A 22,768-nucleotide genomic window follows, 5' to 3' on the forward strand; every position below is an offset into this window, starting at 1 on the left:
AATTTCTCATCAGACCCTCAGGACTCATTCAAGAAACGCTCCAGGCGTAGCCTAAGGCCTGGCCAGGTGCATGCCTGCTGAGTTCATTCAGGAAGAATGCCACAGGAGGCCGCCTGAGCTCTGTGCTGGGAACACACAGGACTTCCGGGTGCCGGAAAATTCTATGGGTCATCCTTAAGACTTATTACACCCACTTAAGCTCATGGGAACACGAAGTACACAAAATGCTTTCCAGCCTTGGATAAAAGGCATTTTCTGTCTTAGCCAAGAACAGCGAGAGTCAGTCATCTTTATTTCTACCCAGTGATTTCCTGGTCAAACACGTTCATTATATTTTATCTTCCAAGAGGGAAATAGTGGCAAGGGAAAATACTGCCAAACTAAGCGCCTTTTCTTACCTCCAAATTGTCTTATTTTTAATCAGTTCCAATATTACAGTTCAGTGTGGGGCATATGTTCAAAGTGTACAAAATAACCAGTATTATAGTCTAAGTTCTTTGCATGTGTTGGTTTACTCCCCACACCAACCCTACAAAGCAGGTACTGTCTTTCTCCCCATTTTGCAGATGAGGAAACTGAGACACAGAGAAGTTAAGTGACTTGCCCAAGATGATACAGCTTGTAAGAAGTAAATCTGGGGTTTAAATCCAGACCCCTTGGCTTTAGATCCTTACTCTCAATGGTGGAAATAATCTCCTGTCCTTTGGAAGTGAAGGTGATGGTGACAGTTCTACCTTTAGCAGGATGTGTGCCTTGAGGTGTTTCTTCCAGAAATGGAGGTCTTTTTAACTGATTCACCTATGCTTGTTTGCCCAGCCTCATTCACAATGAACAGCTCATGTTTCTTAGATGTTTGACAAGGGGTTGGGTTACCCTGGGTGATCAGGTATAGAAGGAGCATGATGGGCCCTCCAGGGGCAAAGTTTGGCTCAGACAACAAGCTCTTACCAACAATTTTCTGCCCACTACAAACCAGAGTGGCTTTGAGAATGTCACACAGTATCCTAAGGCTACTAGGATCTCTGTGTCCACCCAAATGTGAGGAATATGTGAGAAGACTGAGACTTCATTAAAGTCACAGCTTCCGCCTTCTAGAAGCCATTTGAACAGGGTGTCAGGTACAAACACGTATGACAAAACAGCCTCAACGCTTGTGTCTGGGTTATAACTCTCCTGTTAAATGCCCATTTCCTTCTTGTCTTTAAAAATTCTACCCTGATTCTGACATGTTTCAAAACTATTCGTGTGCCATTATTCTGGCTCTAACACAACTGGTATTATAAGCTGGGACAGAGGAATCCTTCGGAATAATTCTGGGAACACGACACTTTCAGGGCGTGGGCAGTAAAACGATGTGAACTCCTAAGTGATAATAGCTAATGACGGTTGCGTGCTTATGTGCACACGCTGCTGATCATTTTGCATGAATAATCTCTTTTACATCATAACAAGGACTCATTTCACTGAGGAAGACACTGAAGCACAGAGACATTAATTGACTTACTCAAGGCCACACAGCTAGTAAGTGGCAGAGCACAGAAACAGGAAAGTGTGGCCTTCTGGAGAATTTTATCATCATTTACAAACACATGAGACTATAGGGATACAAAACAATAGAATTCCCAGCCCCTCCGCCCCCCCAGGAGTTGACAGTCTAACACATAATGGACATAATGAAGCAGAAGTCAGTAACTTAACGCAATGAATGTTTATCGAGCACATTCTATGTGCAGGTCACTATGTGCAGGTACTGGGGAGACAGCAGCCTCATGGAGATTTCAATCTATTGGGGATAAAGATCGAAGAACAGAAAGAATAAAATGAAAAAAAACATAATGCTGGCTGAGTGCCGCCTTGTTTTACAGGTGACTCAGGAAGGTTCAGTCCGCAAAGCCGTGGGATCTGTGTGTTTGTGGTCCTCGTGGTGGGCTGGAGAATGGAGCGGGAGAGGGAGAGCGTTCCCGGCACAGGCACTGCAGTGGGCACGGAGCACTGAGCTTGGTGATGCTAGTGAGAGTGGCCAGCTGCTCCATCTGACCACACAGCGCGTGAGCCCGAGGGACGGGAGGTGAGTGGGGAAATGGAGGTGTGTGGGAAACGCTGAAGAAGAAAAGGTCTTCTGAGGGTGAACGTCTCTCATGCTTGACCCCTCCTCTGCTGTCTTCGTTCAGGCTCACCCTCCAATCCAGTCTCAATTAAAGCCATAGGGATGTTCTAAAAAAAACCAAACCTTCCTATGATCCTCTGCTGCCCAAAACTCCTTCACAGATTGGGCATTGCTTTTTAGGAGAAAGGTGCAAACCCCTTAACTATGGCACAAGGGGTCCCCAGGGCTCAGCCCCACCGGCCCTCCATCTCCGGGAACCCTCCCCATATCCTGCCAGGGACTGAATGCACCGCAGGACTGCGCAGTTCCCCCAGCCACTGTGGCAGTGCCCCAAGGGGGAGCTCTGCAGGGCCTGCCCCCCGCCAGCCAATGCCAAGGTGGAGCTGATGGGAGAGCCAAGGGGCTGCTGGGCCCTCCCTCTACCCCAGGCGCTGTTGCACCCTCCACCCCACTCTCCCTCCTTTCCCCTCCCTCCTTGTAATCTGTGCTCTCTCCGCACAGGAGGACGTGATTGTGACCATCAAAAGGGGCCTCCTTGCTGCAGAGAGAAGTGTCTCTCTCTTTCTCTCTAGGTGTGGGTTTCTGGACAGATTTTTATCTGTTGCTTTGCTGCCTTTCTTTAAATTGCAATCATAAGAGACCACAATTCCCCATTTGTATACATATCTTGCAACCTGCTTTCATTATGAGGTAGAAAACATCAATTTGCATTTTCCCACCCTTCTCTCCACCCCCACATCTTTCGAAAAAAAATTTTTTTTTTTTTTCATGCTACAGTGCAAACCATACTGTTATTACTGCTGTTGCCCTCCTTGGGAATGCTTTCTTGGCTTTCCATTCCTCTTGCCTGCCGTGCACACTGGACCTGTCATAACGGAAAGGTCACAACAGCACTGTTCAATCTCCTCCAAGTGGCCTCATGTGCCCAAAGTACAGTTTCATGAGATGGGAGTGGTATGAGGAGGAAAAGGCAGAGAGGATGGACGGAGGGGGTGCTGAGGAAAGAGGAAAGATCGGACGGTCAGTGCAGAACCGCAGATTAGGCTGTTCAACCAGAAAAGGCCCTTGGGAAACACAGAAACAGGAGCTTTCAAGTATCTAAGAACACAGACTTAGTGACCTAAAGACGACATTCAGAGGAAGAAAGGAAAGTATTTTTCTTTGAGGGAACTATGAGTTCATCTGGTGGTTTATGGTGTATCGATAAGGGCAAGAAAATTTGAGACTATTATCAAAACTATCTTTTAATCTTTGAAAGGCATTTGCACAAACACCATTCATTTTCCTAACCAGCATTTAACATACTGGTAGAAGTCGAACTATTTGCACAGGAATGTTTTATCTGTAAAGCATTTTTCATCTCAGGCAATACGTTGGCATTACCAGGGCTTCAGACGGCATTAGTCAAGGGGGAAGACCAAGCTTTAGTGGGTTTTAAAAGCTCCCCAGGCAATGCTGATGAGCAGCTACAATTCAGAGCTACTGGTGTAAAAAGTCAGAACTTTCGAAGATCTTTAGTACCCAGATTATTTACTGTTAAGCAGAGAAAAGCAACCACCATCTGTTATCACGTGCCCTACCATCATTTCTTGCATTCGGTCTGAATACTTTTCCCAGCAGGTGGGCTACTTTTCAAAATGGCAGCCAGGAATTTGGAAAGAGTGTATTCTGTCATAACAAATCTTTGATTTTACAGAAACCACTCCTGGACTTCAGAGCAGATAATGAGGGCTCCCCACCTCTTCCACAGCACAAGTTCTGTCCCTAAGTTTCTCTCCCCTGTGTCGGGTCTCTCCCACCTACCCTTGGGGTTTCATCATGGCCTTCTCATTCCTTCGTCTGTTAACTCCCTAATACCCTACAAACATTAGTTTTGCCTATGCTTCTGGTCCTGCGTAAACACCAAATAATACTGATAGCAAATCTTAATTCTTAAATGGCATTCTATCTGTAAAAGAATATGCGTCAATTTTCTATTCTGGCTAAAAAGTGAGTATAATATTTATCTTAGTGTAAGACTAAAATTAATCAATCAAAAATAGGTATTGTGTGCTCAGAGGGACAGAGGCACGGGTGGGAATCATACAAAGAATTACTGAGTATAGGTCCACAAGGATTTTACCATCTAGACCGGGGGGGATGAACTATAGCCCAAAGGCCAAATCTGGCCCCCCACCTGTTGCTATAAATAAAGTTTTATTGGAACACAGCCATGCTTTAAAAAAAAAAAAGACAACATATTGTCAATAGCTGCTACTGCACTACAATGGCAGAGTTGAGTAGCTGTGACAGAGATCATCTAGACTCCTAAGTCTAAAATACTTACTATTTGGCTCTTTGTAGAAAAGTTTGCCAACACTGATCTAAACAAACTACCACCACCAACAAAAAACTTATACATACATATAGCCATCCTTTTAACACATACGTATGTTGCAGGCACTGTATTAGGTCCCAGCAAATGCCTTAGTATGAAACAGAGAGGATTGCTTCCCCTAGGAGGCCCACAGTCTACTGAACTATCCACCACTCCTGAGAAATAAATAAGCGCCCAAAAGGAGGCCTGTGGAAAGGAGAAGAGAATACTTGAGGCTGGACACATCCCTGAGTAACCAAAATTACCTGTGAACCATAGAGGTAGATTCTAAGTTGAATGGGGTGAAAAGGTGAGAGAGGATGGCCTTGGAAAAATCGGAAAGAAGAGGCCGAAAATCCAAACCATGAATGAAGGGGCAGCAAATGGCAGTTGGGCTGTCTCCCAGTATATTGAAGGGTGAGGGGAAGATGGCGTGATTTGTTTACCTCTTGTCTTCCATGCTGGACCTGAGGTTGTACGAGAGGTTATATGAGAGGGACCATGTTTATGTTGTTCACCTCTATCACAAGTGTTAAGCAACATGCTTGCCACACAATAGCTGCTTGATTGATATTATTTAAAGAAGTCAATATTAGATGAATAAATGGATATCTTGGATGTAAGGTCAGCTATACTGGGAGAGCCAGTTGAGCGAACATTTCAACCATGACCTCTGATCTTACTTTGAAACAAAAGGGTGAGTCGGGAGATAAGGAAGCCTATGCTTATGGAACAGCTACTACACAACAAGCCCTTATGAGCATTAACTCATTTACTCCCCTTACCATCCTTTTGTTTTATGTATGAAGAAATTGAGTTTGGGAGAGGTTGAATAACTGGCTGACATCACACAGCCAGAAAATGGCAGAGCCAGAATTCAAACTCAGGTCTTACTTGGTTATTCTCAGATCCACGGCTGTTATTGTCACACCAGCCATGTTCATATCATGCTCTGCTGAACCTCTGGCTCCTCAGAACCCCCCATAAGGGACATCATGACCAATTCTGTAGCATTGGGGACCAAGAGCACAGACTCCCACCCAGCTTCAACCAGAGCAGTCATTTTCTGTACCTTACATATGGAACTTCCTGAATCATCCACCTAGTTCTTGGGGAAACAAAAAGAAATTAGAAACCACTGTTTGGGACCATGCTACTTCCTAAAATAAATCCAGAAGGTATGGTTTCTAGCCTTAACTCCATCACCAGTTTGCTGTGGGATCACGGTCAGTCACTCCTTCCTTCTGTTCTTACACAAGAAAGATGGGACGACAGTGCTGACATCCTATTGTGCTTCTTAACTTTCCAGAGAGAAGATTAAATGAAAAGCTCATTTAATGAATGAAAAAGGCTGGGCCCCCTCGAATAAAATTCTAAATAGTCATAATCCCATCCACGGCAGCAAATTAGGGGAGTGTGATTAGTTACCAGGCAGAGCTCAGCCAAGACTCACTGCTGGATGCCTGGAAGGATGCCTGCCAATCACATCCAACATTAGGCCTCAAAAAGCAAACACGAGCCAATCATTTGGCCTTACCTCTTAGTAACCAGCACAAGACAGGGTTCAGGGATCTCAGTAAACAGTCCACAGAGACTCCTCCACTTACCAATAGAGATGTAACACATGAATATACTGATTCTCGAAAAATTCATAGCTGGAAACCATGTCACAGTCCTGTATGGTTTGACCATTCTTATACCAGGTTACCTCTGGCTTGGGCTGACCTGATGATACAAAGATAAAGATGTTCTTATTACATTAAGTACTTTTTTACAAAGGAAAATAATGAAGCTATGAGTAAGAATGGGTCATAAGTGATAAGGATGAGCGTGATGGAGAAGTCGGTTGGGGAACTAGAAAAGCTCTGTCATTGATACAATGGCATCATCCAATCAGCACTATAGGGCCTGTTAGGAGCCGAAAATGGCGCTGTGCTTGGGTGGGGGTAGAGCATACAGAATGAGAGCTACTGCCTCTAATCTCAAGGAGCTATTAAGGAAAATAATCTAAAACGTAGAAATAAGACAAACATGAAGATAGTACCCTCTGTCAAAGTCACATGGGGACAAAGGCCCATCTAAGAATTATCTAGGGGAATGTACTTTGTTTTGTTCAATGATCACTACTGATTAAAATTCCCAGATTTAGTGAAGTTCCATGTAAACTTGTAGATGCTTATCCAATAAAGCTGCACATGATCTGTGTCTAGCAGAAAAGATAACCCCATAAATTATGGTTTCTTGCCCTATGGGACACTGCCTAGTGTTTTACCTAATGCAGCCATCTGAGCCTAGCATGCCTTTGTTAAATTGTCTATAAATACCTAATTCCTCAAAGGGTCTTCAACCAGGCCTTAATACTTTCCTGTTTCCCTTTTTATTTAAAAAGCTGGGGAAAAAAAGATCTTTGAAATGTTAATTTCCTGTGTGCATGGGAGTCACTTTATCTTTCTGAAAATTATACTTTAACAGTGCTTAGAGTCGAGTGTATGTTATGGTACAAAAAAGGGAAGAACAAAGTGGATGAGCAGGTGCCCCATCTTCCTGAAGATGAAGGAATCTGGAAAGTAGGTTTCCAGGCTGGTACTGTGCACATGTGACTGATGGTCATCACGGAAATTAATCTATGCTTCCTCCCTCAGTAGGGGTTCGTCTTCCCCGGGCGATCATTAACCAGGTGTAATGTTAATAGGTTAATCTTGTAACGCCCCCAGGAATTCCATTCACATCTTGGGACTTTTTCCCCTTGTGACAACGATGGGACAGGAAGGTTTCCAGTGCATCCCAGAGAGCTTTCTCACTAGCCTCCATGTCATTGAAAATTCAACGAAATGTGCTGTATATACAGGAGGAAAGCCTGGTGTTTGGAAAATACGCCATTCTGAATCCATTCCAGGAACATGCTTGTGTGTTCTGTCTTATGACATGATTTTTGGCAAGCAACCCCAGAGACCCCTGAGAAGAGAACTTCACGTTCTCAGACTCAGACCATAGACGGGACTTGCGGATGCTCAGAGGCCCTCTCTCTCCCTCTATGTGTCACCAATTTGGGGTCTTCCAGCGAGTCTACCTCTGGGCCCACACCACGAATGTGATTGGTGGCAACTGGGTGTTCCTCTTTGCTCCTCCTTCAAGGAGGGGCCCGAATAATTGGTCCCTGGCGCTAGGAGCAGACACACCTGCAAGGACACATCCTTCTTTAGCACCTGTGCAGCCGAGTCTCTTCTAAGCAAATGACTGAACCACCAAAAATGAGCTTCCCTGAAAAGCCACCAGGAGGTTGATGATCACAGTTCATTTCTCAGCCTTGTGTCCCACTTCCAGTCAGTTTTATTAGATTCCTCCTTAGGAAGCATGTAATTGCTCCCTTTTGTGTGTGCATGTGATTTTTTGAAGAAAGTAGATCACGTATGCATGAGCTGGGCCTGGGGAACCCACCCTGATCTCTTAAGACTTCAATGTTTCTTTCATGCAGAATGATCGGGGCTGACTGATTCCCCCAGTTTCTTCATGGCTGACTGGTGTTTTCCCTTTGCGAGGTATAGATCTGAATAACAGCCAGAAATGAGACCTGCGCGGAGATGTGGTATCTCGTACCTTGTGGGCGGTTCTCTTTTTTCTCTCCACTTGCTGGAAACCTCCCCCGATAATCCTACACTTGTTTTTAAGGGCTACCTGTCACAGATTGAGAGCCACCTCCAAAACGTTTCACAAGTACCTGGCTAATGTGTGTGGGGATCAGCTTCCTGGGGAGACAGGGGGCCCTATTCTGAAAGCTCAGTAGTGGCGTTCTGCCTGTCCCCCTATCTGAATGGCTATTAATAAACAGAGGAAGAGACAGGACTCGGGTTTGGGCTCAGAGAGGCTGAGTGCCCAGTCTACCCTCCAGCATCCAGACTGGAGACGAGATTTTATTGCAACTTCTGCTAAGGGAGAACCGCCAGTTCAGACGCTGGCTCCTCCACTCTGGACTTAGAAAAAGGGATCAGGGGGAGAAGAGTTTTCTGTCTGCCCTCAGGAAGGACCACTGGGGCCTGTTTTTTGAAGATAGAGACATAATCCAAGAAAGAAAAGAAAGCAACCCACAAGGTACAGCGTAACACTGCTCTCCCCAAATATTTTCCTTCTATTTTCTTTTAATAATAAATCCTTTTCACTACTGGGGGTACAAATTCCGGGTCAGCTCTGGGTTATTTATTCTCTAGTTCAGGGGGAATTCCAGGCCCCTGCTTTTCCTCCACTGGGCACTTCTGCCTTGCTCGTAACCTTTTCACTGCTTCCTAGCATGCCTGAAGCAAGCAAGCAGTGGGGAGACACATTTAACCTGTGTTTGGATATCAGTAAGAGAGTGATGGAAAAAGAATTCAATCAGTTGTCTGAACCGAAGTTATTCGTGCCATTCCTATGTGCCACAGGAAATTAAGGGTGGATTAGCTGAAAGAAAATAACTAGTGTGGGAGTTGCCTAACCAAAAACCACAGTGTGAAGTAAAGATCACAATAATGTGTCCAGGAAGTGACTCGAAGAAATCGTTTAGAAAAAAAAATCATAGAGGATTTAGTTGCTCGGTTGGTTACAGAGAATAAACTTCCCAGGTCATTTTCCCAAGTGATGTTTTAAGAAGGCCTTTGTGAGCCAAAAGGCCTGGTCCGCAGGAAGATTTCAGAGGGTGATTAGCAAGTAATGAATACCAGCTATTATGCAGCGAAGGACAGCGTCTGACTTCTCAGGAACTTTCTGGGAAAGCAGCGTCGATAAAAAACACAGTGCACGCCTCTGGGGCCCTCCTGAGTCTGTCATCCTCTCATGCCACATGAATCTGAAAAACAAAAATCCCCAACATCACCATTTATTCTGGGACTTCTCTGACTTCCCTAAGAGTTTGAGAAACCCCCGCAACCCCATTAGTGGCTCTTAGAGAGAAAAGGAGCGTGAGGCTACTCCCTTGGCTTATAAAAGGCTGGGGTTGGCGCTCAGGCTAGTGGGCAGGTTGGAAGTCCTCGGGCAGGCTTTCCACCCACACCACAGCTAACATTTTGGCGAGCTACTTTGCTGTGGTGCCTGTCCTGTGCCCTGTAGGATGTCTAGCAGAATTCCTGGCTTCCACCCACTCGATGCCAGTAGAAACCCTCCCCCAATTTGTGACAATCAAAAATGTGTGCAGACACTGCCAATGTCCCCAGGGAGGGGAGCCATGGTTGCAAACCACTAGCCCTAGTGGATCCCAGGGCAGCCAGAGGCCAGATCGACAGGGAAGAACTGCATGAGCCTACTCTTGGTGCCACATCTACTCAATTCTCTTTCTCTCCTCAAAGTCTTTCCTTATCGAGCTCAAAAAGGGTGTATGCCTATTTGTCTGCAAAAAGGGGAGTTGATTAAATGCAAAGGACTCTCCAGGTGGGAGGTATTCTGAAACTGGGACAGACAGGTGCCCCGGGAGGGCCACGACGGCCAGCATTTTCAAACAAGCATGCATTCATTGATACAAATTGACATTTAACACCTGATCGGTCATCGGATATGTTACTTCATTTCTTTTAAACTACCTACTAAGTGATTATGAATACCTCCTACATCTCACAGACAAGGAAGGTGAGGCTTAGAGAGGTTCAAGGACTCCTTCAAGGTCATGCACACAGCTCAAGTGGCCGTGCAGGCTGACACCTTTAGGGTGCAAGGTGACCCCAGAGCTGCACTGTGCACAGCTCATGTGGGTATGCAGCGGCCCCAAGAACCGTTGTCTGAACCCAGACGACACTTCCCACCCCCTCCTCTGGGTACAGAGCTAGCCCCAATCTGCCAAATCGAGCCTTTGTGGAGCTTCAAACTTGGAAATCACATTTCTCTCTATCCAAAGTCGGGTCCCAGTTCTCCCGATTCCTGCACACCACGGAGCTCAGGAAAAGGAAAGCCCACACCACAGTAAGATACATTTTCCATGATCAGAGGAGGGGTACTTAGAAGCTGCACATGGTGACTCCAGGGTTGCTAAGTGCCCTAAAACAGAAGCCCCAGCTAAGCTAAGTGGAAGAAGCTGGATCTAAACAGCCACAGCTGTATCGTAGAAGGGAAAACCCCTCTCCACAGGGGTGTAACAGACTCTTAGGCATTTAGAACCAATTCTTCCCATTTCCTTCCCACTTTCCAGGTTGTTGCTGATATCCAGAGGGCCAGCTTGCCAGAGACAAGTTCCCTGACAACAGTTCAAGGTTTCACCAACACTTGAAAACCTTCCGCTGAGTGGAAAGTGAGTAAAAGAGAGGGATGGGAGGTAAACAATGTTTGAGGACTTTTGCTTCTGCTCAGGACTGGCTACGTAATTTGCTGGGCCTGGTTCAAGATGAAAATAAGGGGTTTCTTGTTCAAATATGATTAAGATACTTAAGATGGCAACAGTGGATCATGAAACGGAGCACTGGGACCCTTTTCAGCACAGGCCCTGTGTGAAGGCACAGATTGTGGGCCTAGGAGGTCGGCCCTGCTTGGCAGAGCCTCCCTGGGAATATTTTGCCCACAAATGCCCGCTAGGGCTTCCCTCTGAGGCCTCTCCTGCTGCGTCTGATGTCCCCGCAGCATTTCCTTAATCTCAAGATGTTCTGTTTACAAGTATGGTCAGTCCTTGAAAACCAAAAAGCATTCCCAAACTGCCCCTATGTGAAACACCCAAGCAAGCTCTCTGAGTATCAGGGTTAAAAAAATAATAATTTAGGAGAGTACACTTCCCTTCCTCAGAACAGTGTGTGCAGAAAGCAACTCTGTGCTTAGACCTGAGCATACGTAAAGGGTAGAAAAAGCCGTAAGTTAAAGAAATTATTATGTTAGCATTGAAAAAGAAGAAAACTGTCTGGATGTGGGTCAGAGCATGTGGGCTGGCAGAGAAGTTTGAAGAGTTGTGGAGATATGTGGGGAAGACTGAGCCAGAGAGATTAAAAAGAGGATTTTAAGAAAGTTTGCTCTGTGATTATGAATTGGATCCTTTTGACATGCTTTAAAAAAGACTTGAATTGCGTTTCCAGTTATTTTTAGTTGTAGGACATTTTAAATGTAACTGAGTGAAGAGATTGGACCCCATGGAGGCCCCGTTCAACATGTGCTATATTTAAAAGCCTGCGTAGACCCCTCTCGGTGTAGATGGTGAATTAGTTGCACAGAACAGGAAGAAAATTCATCTGCAAGATGGCAGATACACACCTCCATTCCAGTTTAAGTGCCAAGTACATTTGATGGTTGAGGAGTTGGAGGGTTCCCATTGGTATAAAAAGGCCAGATTTGACACACATTTTTATTTACTTAGAAGTCATAGGAATGCCTAATGGAAAAGTTGTTCTCAAGTACGTTGAAAGCAAAAATTATCTTAAAACAATAATTCCAAAGGACAACTTTTATGCTATCCATCTCGCACGAGAATGCTTAAAGAAAACTTGGTGAGTGTTGTTGAATTGTTGTATCAATCAATGAATAAGCCAGAATGAATGTGGCTCCAACAGGACACAGAGAACCAAAAAAATGAACAGTGACATGCTGTCCTTTCACTGTTGAGGAAACGTGGGCCCACCCTTGCAAAACACGTGCAGAAAGAAGCTTTTCTATTAACAGCAAAGTATTTACTCACCCATTTTAGAGGTTTGAACTGGTGATGGTTTGAACTGTGGACTTGATTTGAGATAAAAAGTTGGTATTTCTTAGAATTATAGAACAAATAATTTTAAGGCTTCAATGTAAGCATAAGACAAAAAGAATGGAATCTAAGTCCCATTTAAAATTTTGTTACGGTATTTCACAGCTAGAAGTACAGATTATATTCATGATTTCATCTACTGTCTTTGAATCAATATAAAATATAGAACAAGGGTTGGTAAATGTATAAAAATGTGGTTTCAGAAAGAAAGAGAGAGACAAAGAAAGAAAAGAAAAAGAAATAAAGAGACCAAGAAAGAGTCTTGGATTTAGAAGCATTCTCCAAATAAAGATATTTTGTGCATTTATTGCCGGTCTGGTCAGTTTCCCAAAGATGAGGAACGTGCAGTTTACATATTTTGTATCCCCAGTTGGTATATTGATTTGGACATGGCACATAGTCAGGCTTTATTATCCAAGAGAAGCAGTGGACTAGAAGTCAGAATTTTTAGTCCTAACACTTCCAAAACTTATCATTTTTTGAGTGGCACCATAGCATAGATGGTTAAGAGCTCTAGAGCCAATTCTGGGTCCAAATTCTGACCACTCCTTCCTAGCTCAATAAGCACGTCACAGCTTCTCTGTGCCTCTGTTTCCTCAACTGGAAAATGGAGGCATAATACTTGTACATACTTCGTAAGTTGTTGTGAAGATTAAATGAGTTATTCCACATAAAGCTCTTAGTACAGTACCTGGAACAAAAGTAAGTGCTCAAAACAGTCTCAGAGACATAGAGGAAAAACTGAGGGTTGCTAAATAGGAGGGGGAGTGGGGATAAAGTGGAAGGTGAGGGGACTAGAAAGCACAATCGGTAACCATGAGATTGCCACGGGAAAACAAAAGTCAATTTGGGAATGTAATCAATAATGTTGTAAAGATTTTGTAGGGTATCTGATGGACACTTGTCTTATTAAGGAGACCACCTCAGGGATGATGTAGATGCCTGATCACTGCACTGTACACCTGAAGCTGAAGCTGAACAATAATGAACATCAACTATAATGTTATATATAATACATATGTATAGTTACAAGTAGCAGAGTGCAGCATTAGGAATAGAGACAGTGGAAATGTAATGGCTGTGTGCGATGTCAGAGGGGTAGTGGATGGGGGGAGGGGTGTTGTCACTGTGTGAGTGATATAAATGATAAATGTCTAACTATTACATTGTTTTGTGCACCTAAAACTAATAACAAAAAATGAAGGGGGAAAAAAGTAAGGGCTCAGTAAATGTTAGCACTATTTTTTTTTTTTTAAGTGCAGCTTCAAGTTGGAAACACTAGCTTTCTTACTTGTTGACTGGCAGTGGTGCTGACCTCTCTACAACACTTTTTTTTAACAGCTTTAAATAGAGGTAATTCACAAACCATTCACCCATTTTAAAGTATACAATTCAATGGCTTTCGCTATATTCAGAGTTGGGCAACCATCACCACAGTCAATTTTAGAACTTTCTCGCCACCTCAGAAAGAAACATACACCCCTTAGCTTTCACCTCCCCATCTTCCCATCCCCACCTCCAACACACACACGCAGTTCTAGGCAACCATGACTCTACTTTCTGTCTCTATGGATTTGCCTACTCTGGACATTTCATATAAATAGAATCATATAATATGTGATTGTTTGTGACTACTGGTTCCTTTCTCTTCACATAAGGTGTTCAAGGTCCGTCCATGCTGTAGCGTGTGTCAACCTTTAGTCCTTTTTATGGCTGATCTGTAACCCTTCCTAGGAAAGTTGCTGGGACAGAGAGATGACTACCTTGGCTCTCCACATCCCTAGGAGACTTACTCGGACAAGGGAGGTTGGGGGGCGGGGAGGGTGCAGAAAAGAGGGGGATCTCATGGCTGGAAAACTCTCCTGACCAGCAAGCATCATAGGACTACAGACCACACCCAGGCTTTGTTGCTTGCCAGGGACAAATCTACGTACAGCCCTGCCATTTACCTGGTTGAGGTATTGAGCCTGTTTCCCCCTCTGTAGGAGATAATGGTAATGTTCTAAGAATTAGAATACTGTATAAACACGGCCTAAGAAGAATCTGTTACATAATTGGTTTTCAAGTTGGCAGTCATTAGACTTTAAGGAAAGATTTCACTTGTTTCAATTTCCTTTTCTGCTGTGGGTTACCACAATGATTTTTTTTTTTTTAAGTGATATACCAATTAATGTCTAAAAATCTCTCCTGCTATAATATTCACCTGTAATAGTAATTTACAAGACACCTCCCATCCCCAGTCCCAGGATCCACTGGTGGGAGAGGGAAGAAAGGACACATCAAGCTGTCAAGAGTTGGGGTGACACTGAGGACCTTATGTGTCATCTTTGACTCCTCCTCAGGTGACTGCTTCCTGACAGTGAGGTCCTACAGGTTACAACACTGACAAACACACCAGTTGAGTCACATAGCTGGTTCAGTGACCACAGGCCTGGGGGTGCTGACTCTAAAGGAAAGAACAGTTAAGTCAGGCTGTGGTTCATGTTTCGTGACTCCTCCGGAAATGAGAACACTTGAAGACAGATTTATCATGGTCTGCTAGAGATGGAGAGCCAATATTGAATTATTGATTAGCAGAGGGGCCGTGGTGGGATTCACTGACAACCCTGGAGAGATAACATGATAACTGGAAAGAACACAGGCCTTGTGTGGTTTTGTTTTTTAACTGTGTGGTCCAGGGCAAGCTGCTTTCCTTATAAAAATGTTTAATTATACATTTATAGATTTGTATCTAAATGTATAGATTTGTATCCTTCAAAATACATACAAAGGTAAAGTCTCCCATAAACATTATCCCCCCATTTCAGCACTTTCCCAACAGGAAGCATTTGCTGTCCTTTTCAGGCCTCTTTCTATCCATTTATATAGATATCTATATAGATATCTATATAGATATATATTTAAATATACGTATAAATTTTTATACATATTTAAAATATATTTAAATATATATTTTTAATTTTATATATATTTTAATATTGAAAATATGTAATTTTATATATATATATAAATTTTTGTTGTATGTATGGCATTAAATTGTATATACTTGCCATGCAGTTGGCATCTTACTTAACAGTAAGTTTTGGCAGTCTTACAAGGTCAGGCCAATCCATAAAGGGCTGCGTCATTTAAAAAACTGCTCAATGATATCAGTACGGCATGGGAATACCACACTCAATCTATCTGTCCTTGTGTTGATGACGTATACCTTGGCTGGAGTTTTTCAGGCTGACAAATGTGTCTCAAAAAACATTCTGGCACAGGCCTCCTTGGGGACTTAAGTGGTTCTCTAGACTAAATACCAAGAAACGGAATTGCTGGATAAAAGAGTAGTCACTTATTACATGTTGATAGCTTCCCCAAAATGGGCAGGGCCCTTAACAGACTAGCAAAAGGATGTGGTGATAAAGGGCGTAATTCTTGGGTTCTGATCTTAGCTCTGCCACTTACTGGCTTAGCTTCTTTCTGCCTCAGTTTCTTCACCTGTAAAACTAAGATAATTGCAGTATCTACTTCATTTGATTGGTAGGAAAATTGAGTATGGATAAAGCTCTTCTGAATAGCATAGTAAGAACTATATAAGTGTTAGCTGCAGTCAGGAGATTTAGGGTTAACATCAACAAAATTACAAGAAAATCTTCATCTCAAATTGTGGGAGAACAGGTAAGAGGTATAAGAGAATTCTTTGAATATGTAAAGCTCTCGAGTAATGCCAAGTTTTATTTTGGCTAATCTGCCCCACACAGATAGCCGGTGGCATGGCTGCTGTCAGCAGGAAAGCTGCTGTCAATCGAAGGTGTCAGAGAAGAGCTCTTAGCCACACGCAGATAATGGGGAACCGGCTCTTCTGGAGCGGGCGTGAAAGCCAGCTGTCGGAGTGCTTGCTCACTGGGGACAGGAAGGATTAGTTCTGATTACCCAGCTTAATCCAATGGCAGTTGGGTTTCTGAATTTGCTATCTGAGTTACTATAGATTTGGGTATCCCATCCACCGCCAATTAATACCAGTCCTATATTAGTCAGGGAAAAGTATCCTCCCCATAGAAGAGTTCGGGAAGTTTCAAAGGGTGGGGAGGAGGGGGGCAGACCAGGTGGGGAGAGACAGCTAACATATTTTCAGTGCCTTCTATATGTCAGTCCCCAGGCTGGGCACTACACAGGCATCATCATATTTAATCCTCACAGTGAAAATACCAGGTAGGTACTCTTTCCCGTTTCACAGACAATGACTTGGAAGCTTACAGTAACTTTAAAGGGCTGATGTTACAAACCTAACTTCTCATTGCCTACAAGTGGCAGGGCTGGGACAAAAGTCCAGGAATGCTGGCTCTCAGCATTGTGTTCTTTCTTAGGTCTGATTTTAAGGCTGTATGTGAGAAATAGAAGCAAGAAAAAAAGCCCATGAAAAGATGCTTAACATCACTAGTCATTGCGAAAATGCAAATTAAACCACAACAAGATAGCATTTCACACCCACTAGAATGGCTATCATAAAATAGGCAGCCAAATGTGGGCAACGCTATGGGGAAAAAACAACCCTCAAACATGGCTGGTGGAAATGTAAGATAGCACATGTATTTTGGAAAATAGTTCGGCAGCTTCTTAAGAAGTTAAACATAAGTTTACCAAAAGACCCAGAAATTCCATTCCTAGGTATCTATCTACTCAAGAGAAATGAAAACATATCCACACATAGACTTGCACACAAATGTTCTCAGCAGCATTATTCATAATTATCAAAAATTGAAAATAACCTAAATGTCCATTGGAAACAACCTGAATGTCCAGCTAGTGAATCGACAGACAAAATGGTAGAGCCCTGCAATGGAATACCATGAAACAGTAAAAAGAAACAAACTAGGATACATGGCACAATGTGGGTGAACTTCAAAAACATTGTCATTATGTTCAGTGAAGGAAGCCAGACACAAGAGACCACAGCACATATTGCATGATTCCATTTCTAAGAAATGTCCCAAAGAAACTATAGAAACCAGAAGTAGATTATTGGTTGCTGGAAATGGAGGCAGTAGCGAGAACACTAATTAACAATAAATGTGCATGAGGGATCTTTTGAGGGTGGTGAAAATGCTCTAAAAATGATCTACGCAATGGTTGTGCACCTTGATCAATTTACAAAAAACATCATGGAACACTTAGAAGGGATGAATTATATAGTATGCAAAATATGCCTCAATGAAGTTAGTTTTTAAAATAGAGGAAAGAGACAAACATTTAATAAGCACCTACTACCGTGTTTCCCCCAAAATAAGACCTAACCGGACCATCAGTTCTAATGCGTCTTTTGGAGCAAAAAATATAAGACCCGGTCTTATTTTAATATAAGACCAGGTATAATATATAATATAATATAATATAATATAATATAATATAATATAATATAATATAATATAATATAATATACTGGGTCTTATATCAATTTTTGCTCCAAAAGACATATTAGAGCTAATGGTCCGGCTAGGTCTTATTTTCGGGGAAACACGGTATGTATATTGCAGCATTGCTTGTGACAGCAAAAGATTAGAAGTAACCTAAATGTCCATCAATTGGATTCTAGTTATAGTACATCTATACAATGAAACTTTTTTTTGGGGGGGTCGTAACCACAGTTTTTTAAATTAAAGTTTATTGGGGTGATAATTGTTAGTAAAGTTACATAGGTTTCAGGTGTACAATTCTGTAGTACATCATCTATATATCACATTGTGTGTTCACCACCCAGAGTCAGTTCTCTTTCCATCACCATATATTTGATCCTTTTTACCCTCATCTACCACCGCATGTCCCTTACCCTCTGGTAACCACTAAACTATTGTTTGTGTCTATGAGTTTTTGTTTCTTCATTCGTTTGTCTTGTTCTTTTGTTGTTTTCAGTGTTATATCCCACATATCAGTGAAATCATATGGTTCTCAACTTTTTCTGTCTGACTTATTTTGTTTAGTATTATAATCTCAAGATCCATCCATGTTGTCACAAATGGCACTATTTCATCTTTTCTTATGGCAGAATAGTATTCCATTCTGTATATATACCACAACTTCTTTATCCATTCATCTATCGAAGGACACTGGTTGTTTCCATGTCTTGGCCACCGTAAACAAAGCTGCAATGAACATCGGAGCACATATATCTTTACGGATAAATGTTTTCAGATATTTGAGGTAGATACCCAGGAGAGGGATTGCTGGGTGATGTGGTAATTCTATTATTAATTTTTTTGAGGAATCTCCACACTGCCTTCCATAGCAGCTTCACCAATCTGCATTCCCACCAAGAGTGTATGAGGGTTCCTTTTTCCAGTGGAATTTTTTTTTTTTTTTTTTACTTTTAATAGCAATGGGCATTAAAAAAGAATAAGGCAGTTTCTGTATGCACTGATATAGAATAATCTCCAAGATACAACATTGTAGTGAAATAAGCAAAGGATAGAAGAGAGTATAGAGTAAGCTGTCACTTGTATGAACAGAAAATAAATATTCTAATATGATTATTCATATTCATAACGATTTTAAAACCACACTAGAAACTGGTAACCTGTTTGCTCCCAGGCCCAAGTGTCTTAGGAAAGCTGGGATGCTAAGCTGAGGACAGTGATTGTCTCTGCATATCCTTCGGGACATTTTTAATTTATAAACATTACCCAATAAACAAATGCAATTTAACTTTTAAATATTAATAGTAAGCAACTCCCTGTGCCCAGCAGTATGTCTGACACACAGATACTGGGAACTCTTAACACTGAGCTATAGCTACTACTCTGCTCTCGGGATTTTTGAACTTTTTCTTTTTAATGTGGAAAAGAGTGTCTTGCATTGATATTCCTTTCCCCTGCTACTTAAAATCGGTAGCAGTTCCCAACTTTTTAAGGGAGGGTTAAAAAAATAGCTCAAGGTTAAATGAAACAGGGTGAGGGAATTTCGCACCTCCTCTGATTTTACAATTGAAAATGCCCCCGAAACACAGGCAAGGTAAGGGACTTTTCCAAGGTCACACGGCTGGTTAGTAGCAGAGTCCATGATTCTTTTTTTTTTCTTTTTTTTTTTCAGTGTCCATGATTCTTGATTCTGATTTTCAACTTATTGTGTTGACAGGACACATTCCTCTGCCTATTTCATCCTTGTTCTCTCTCAGGGTAAAGACGGGCAAGAGAGGAGAGACCATGACGCTATCAACCTACAGAGCATGACAGTGTTGTTAATGAGCCCAACTTCTGTGAATTAATTGGTGAAATCACTGTGTATGAGGTTGAACGTAGTGGGCTGATAGCTGTGTCCAATCTAGGTCTGTGTCGTCAGGGTCGTCACCAACCCTGTCTTGGGTCCCCCTCCTCTCTCCTCCACATTCTCCCAGGCTCTCTGTGTTTTCATACTCCCTTCCCCTGGTGACAAAACTGGAAGCCAAATCTTTGGACAATGTTTATTTTGAATTGCACCAAGAGGTGTGGAGTTTCCCTGTGGAATTTCAGGCATCAGCCAGTTTAGGGGAGGACCTGGGAAAAGTTCTGTCCCACTCCCTGCCCTGTAGGGGCAGACTAAGCCCACTGCTGGTGTAAGTACTGAGCCTGGATTCATTACGCTCAGCAAACCACCTCTCCGTAAGCCTGCTTAAAGAAAGTCAGCTATGGGGGACCAGGGAGATAGTTCTGTGAGAGTTATCAGTCTGACCACCTTCTACCATCATCCTCCAACCCAGCCAGTCAGAGGGTCTCAGGCTAGAATTTTTACTTTTGCCTCCACTTGCCCTGTTTTCTGAATAATTTTTTTTTATCGTTCTTTAATCTTTTTTTTAGTAAAGTGTGCTTTAGAGATAAGCAGCACCACACCCAATAATAAGCATCTGGGGGGTGCGGGGGGGCGTACTGCATCCAAGGGATTGGACCATGCAAAGATAGGACTGTTCTGTGGGAGAATATTTTAACTTGCCTGGGCAGGAGTTTAAAGCAAGCCCATCCTAACTCTTTAAAGTATGAAGTTACCCATGGCTAACCTTATGACTCAGGAAAGAAATGGTATGAATTTAGAGGCCTTTCTCCAAAATATCCCAAAACTCCTGAAGTGACCATTTTGCATGTCCTCCTAGCAGCTATTCCACACCTCTCCTGTGGTTCAACAACCCTAGTGCTGGGTGGACTAGACCTTGCCCTTCCTGCTTAGTGGGAGCTGATTGGTCTAAAGGATCAAGTGCTCTGCGATGACTGGTTTATTAACCCAAACCTAAGCCAATCAGCACATGGTTCTCTCCAGACAGTAGATCAAGGGTGATCCAATCAGTGCAAAGCTTATATCTTTCACCCTAAACCCAAAAAAGATAGCATGTGGACCCCAGGGGAGGCTGCTAACCATTTGAGACTGTGAGAAAGCCAGCCTGAAGTTGAAACCAAAGCACCGAGAAGAGTAGAGTCTCTAGAAATGAAAAGAACTAGAGCCAGGAGTCCTGACCAAACTCCTGGACTTTTCAGTTGTGGGAGCAATAAATTGCTGCTACTGTTTACACTAGTTTGAGCTGATTTTTTATTGTTACTTCTAGAAAGCATACTACAGCATTCATACCTTCTCCCTGGCCCATGGTGCCTGAAAGTCCTACCATTGGCCCTCCATTCCAGATCTCTATGTCGGACATGCCTTCACCAAGCTATAGACAGAAATAAAGGATTTAAGATTAGATGGCTTCATCAAAGACTTGCTTCTCCAAGAAAGTTCTGGGGACAACTGTAGCAAGCTTAACCTAACCAAACGAATTTCTGATTTCGATTCACATCCTGTCTCTTTCTGCCCTCCATGTTTTGTTTTGTTGTTGTTTCCTTTATAGAGAAAGACCAACTTCTATCTCTATGTGTTCAAATCCCACCAGTTTTCAAACCCCAGCTCAAGTGCAAGTTTGTCCTTCTCACCTCCCCTGATAGCCTCAGCTCGAAAAACAGCCCCCTCCCAAATGACTGACTGTGTACCTCAGTGTGCCCTCCCCACACTCAGTATTCCCCACAGACATGCTCTGCTGTAAGCTGTTTGCCCGCAGGACACCGGATGGGTTTATCTTTTGTCCTCTCCACAGATCTAGCATATTGTGGCTGGGCCTTCTGCATCTTTGAGAAGTAGGCAAGTTTAGTGATTGGAAAGAACAAGCACAATCGGTTTTCTTCAGGAATTACAGGCCAAAGAAATGGTTAAAGCAGTGGTTCTCAGGAGTGTGGTCCCTGGACCACAGAATCAGCATCACCTGGGAACTTGTCAGAAATGCAAATTCTTGGGACTTGCAGAATCAGAAACTCTGTGGGAGGGTGGGACCCAGTCACCTGTGTTTTAACAAGCTCTCTAGATTCTGTTGCACTTCACAGTGTGAGAACCACTGGACTAGAGGAAGGTCTTAAACTACCGACTGAGGAGGGAATGCATCTGGTTTTCTAAGAGCAGGAATGAAGACCAAGTGAAGATCAAGGTGAGTTGTGTGACCCTGGACGTGCTGGTAGCAGCCATGAAGGAGACGGCTTTGGGAGAGGTAGGGTGCTATGTACTCAGAAGGGAATTATTCACCACTGTTGTCTCCTCAACCTGTGTCTGTCTTTTTGATCTCATGTCCAAAGTCTCCAGGTCATTTGGGGCCATCCCAGGTGGGTGTGCATTGGCCAAAACGTCAATGAGGGCTCCAAACATTTTTAAATGTTCTTTTCTGTCATGTAATTCATGCATATATTCTTTCAATGTTTCCAACCCTAAGATGACATGATCACTTTCTCCCGTGTCTTTACAGTTCTGAATTTCCAGGTTACCTTTTTTGGCAGAATTAAACCCAGAATAACAGGATTCCTTATGAACTCATCATTAACTCAAGCAAAGAATTTATCAAGATGCTCTAACGTGCCTGGGCAAAAGCTGTGGGGCATCTCGGTAAAGACAAGAAGGGCAATCAATAATAAAGACGCTCATCAGATTCTTCAGAGCTGTCGCATGAGGCGAGCTTGGGATTCTTGTCTGCTCCATCCCTCTGTGGCTGACTCGCCCTCACCCCAGAGCAAGGGAGCACAATGGCCTCGAACTTCCAGCCACCACTCCTGAGATGACACTCAGCTACTGTCTCTGCTCAGCGACCCAATGGCTAGTCCACTTCAGAGCATTCTCACTCCACTCAGTGCCTCTGTCTACACAGAAAGGAAATCCATGCAAAGCTCAACTCTACTCTTTGAGGAAAGGCAGGGCTTGTGCCTTAGTTTTCATAGTAATCACAGACATCATCTTGTATGCAGAAATTCACCTTTACCCTCCATTCCTATGGATTCATGAAAACTCATATTTAAATATAGTACTGATAGTACTATATAAATATAGTAGTAGGTATTTAAATATGTACTACTAGAAATACTAAAAAGCATTACCAAGCGATGTTAATAAATCTCTACCTCTCTTTTTGCATAATAAATACATCATGAACCACTTTCAGACAAAAATAGTTTTTCTTATGTATTGTAGATGCATTCTAAAATATATTATTTAAAATTTTTTTCCTCTCAAGCATATTGTTTTCAAGTACAGTATTTTCCTCAAAAAAAATCTAATTCTCTATGTTATTTTTGTTTAATCATTGCACTGATGTCAAAAATGTGTACTTTCT

The 22,768-nt window shown here is 42.7% G+C and overlaps 2 protein-coding genes across 6 annotated transcripts in view; one reads left to right on the forward strand and one right to left on the reverse strand.

The window, feature by feature from the left end:
- The window catches only part of ALPK2 (alpha kinase 2), a 117,487-nt gene that overhangs the window by 91,672 nt on the left and 3,047 nt on the right, over window positions 1–22,768 (reverse strand). For 4 of the 5 annotated variants that reach the window (XR_012498732.2, XM_074339895.2, XM_074339897.2 and 1 more), the window contains exons 2-3: window positions 9,155–9,282; window positions 6,071–6,188 (exon numbers count right to left, since the gene is read on the reverse strand). Coding sequence is in view for 4 of the 5 variants with exons in the window: in XM_074339895.2 (XP_074195996.2) it covers window positions 6,071–6,188; window positions 9,155–9,278 (242 nt within the window). In the remaining variant the exon portion in view is untranslated. Of the gene's footprint in view, window positions 1–6,070; window positions 6,189–9,154; window positions 9,283–20,712; window positions 20,795–22,768 lie in introns of all 5 variants that reach the window. The other variant, XM_074339896.2, reaches the window with a different exon arrangement.
- MALT1 (MALT1 paracaspase) overlaps window positions 21,498–22,768 on the forward strand; it is an 84,038-nt gene continuing 82,767 nt past the window's right edge. The window contains exon 1 of the mRNA XM_074339900.2: window positions 21,498–21,598. The gene's annotated coding sequence lies outside the window, so the exon portion shown is untranslated. The remainder of the gene's footprint in view (window positions 21,599–22,768) is intronic.

The sequence above is a fragment of the Rhinolophus sinicus genome, chromosome 4 (assembly GCF_057876585.1).
Source record: "Rhinolophus sinicus isolate RSI-liver-muscle chromosome 4, RSI-T2T, whole genome shotgun sequence".
NCBI lineage: Eukaryota > Metazoa > Chordata > Mammalia > Chiroptera > Rhinolophidae > Rhinolophus > Rhinolophus sinicus.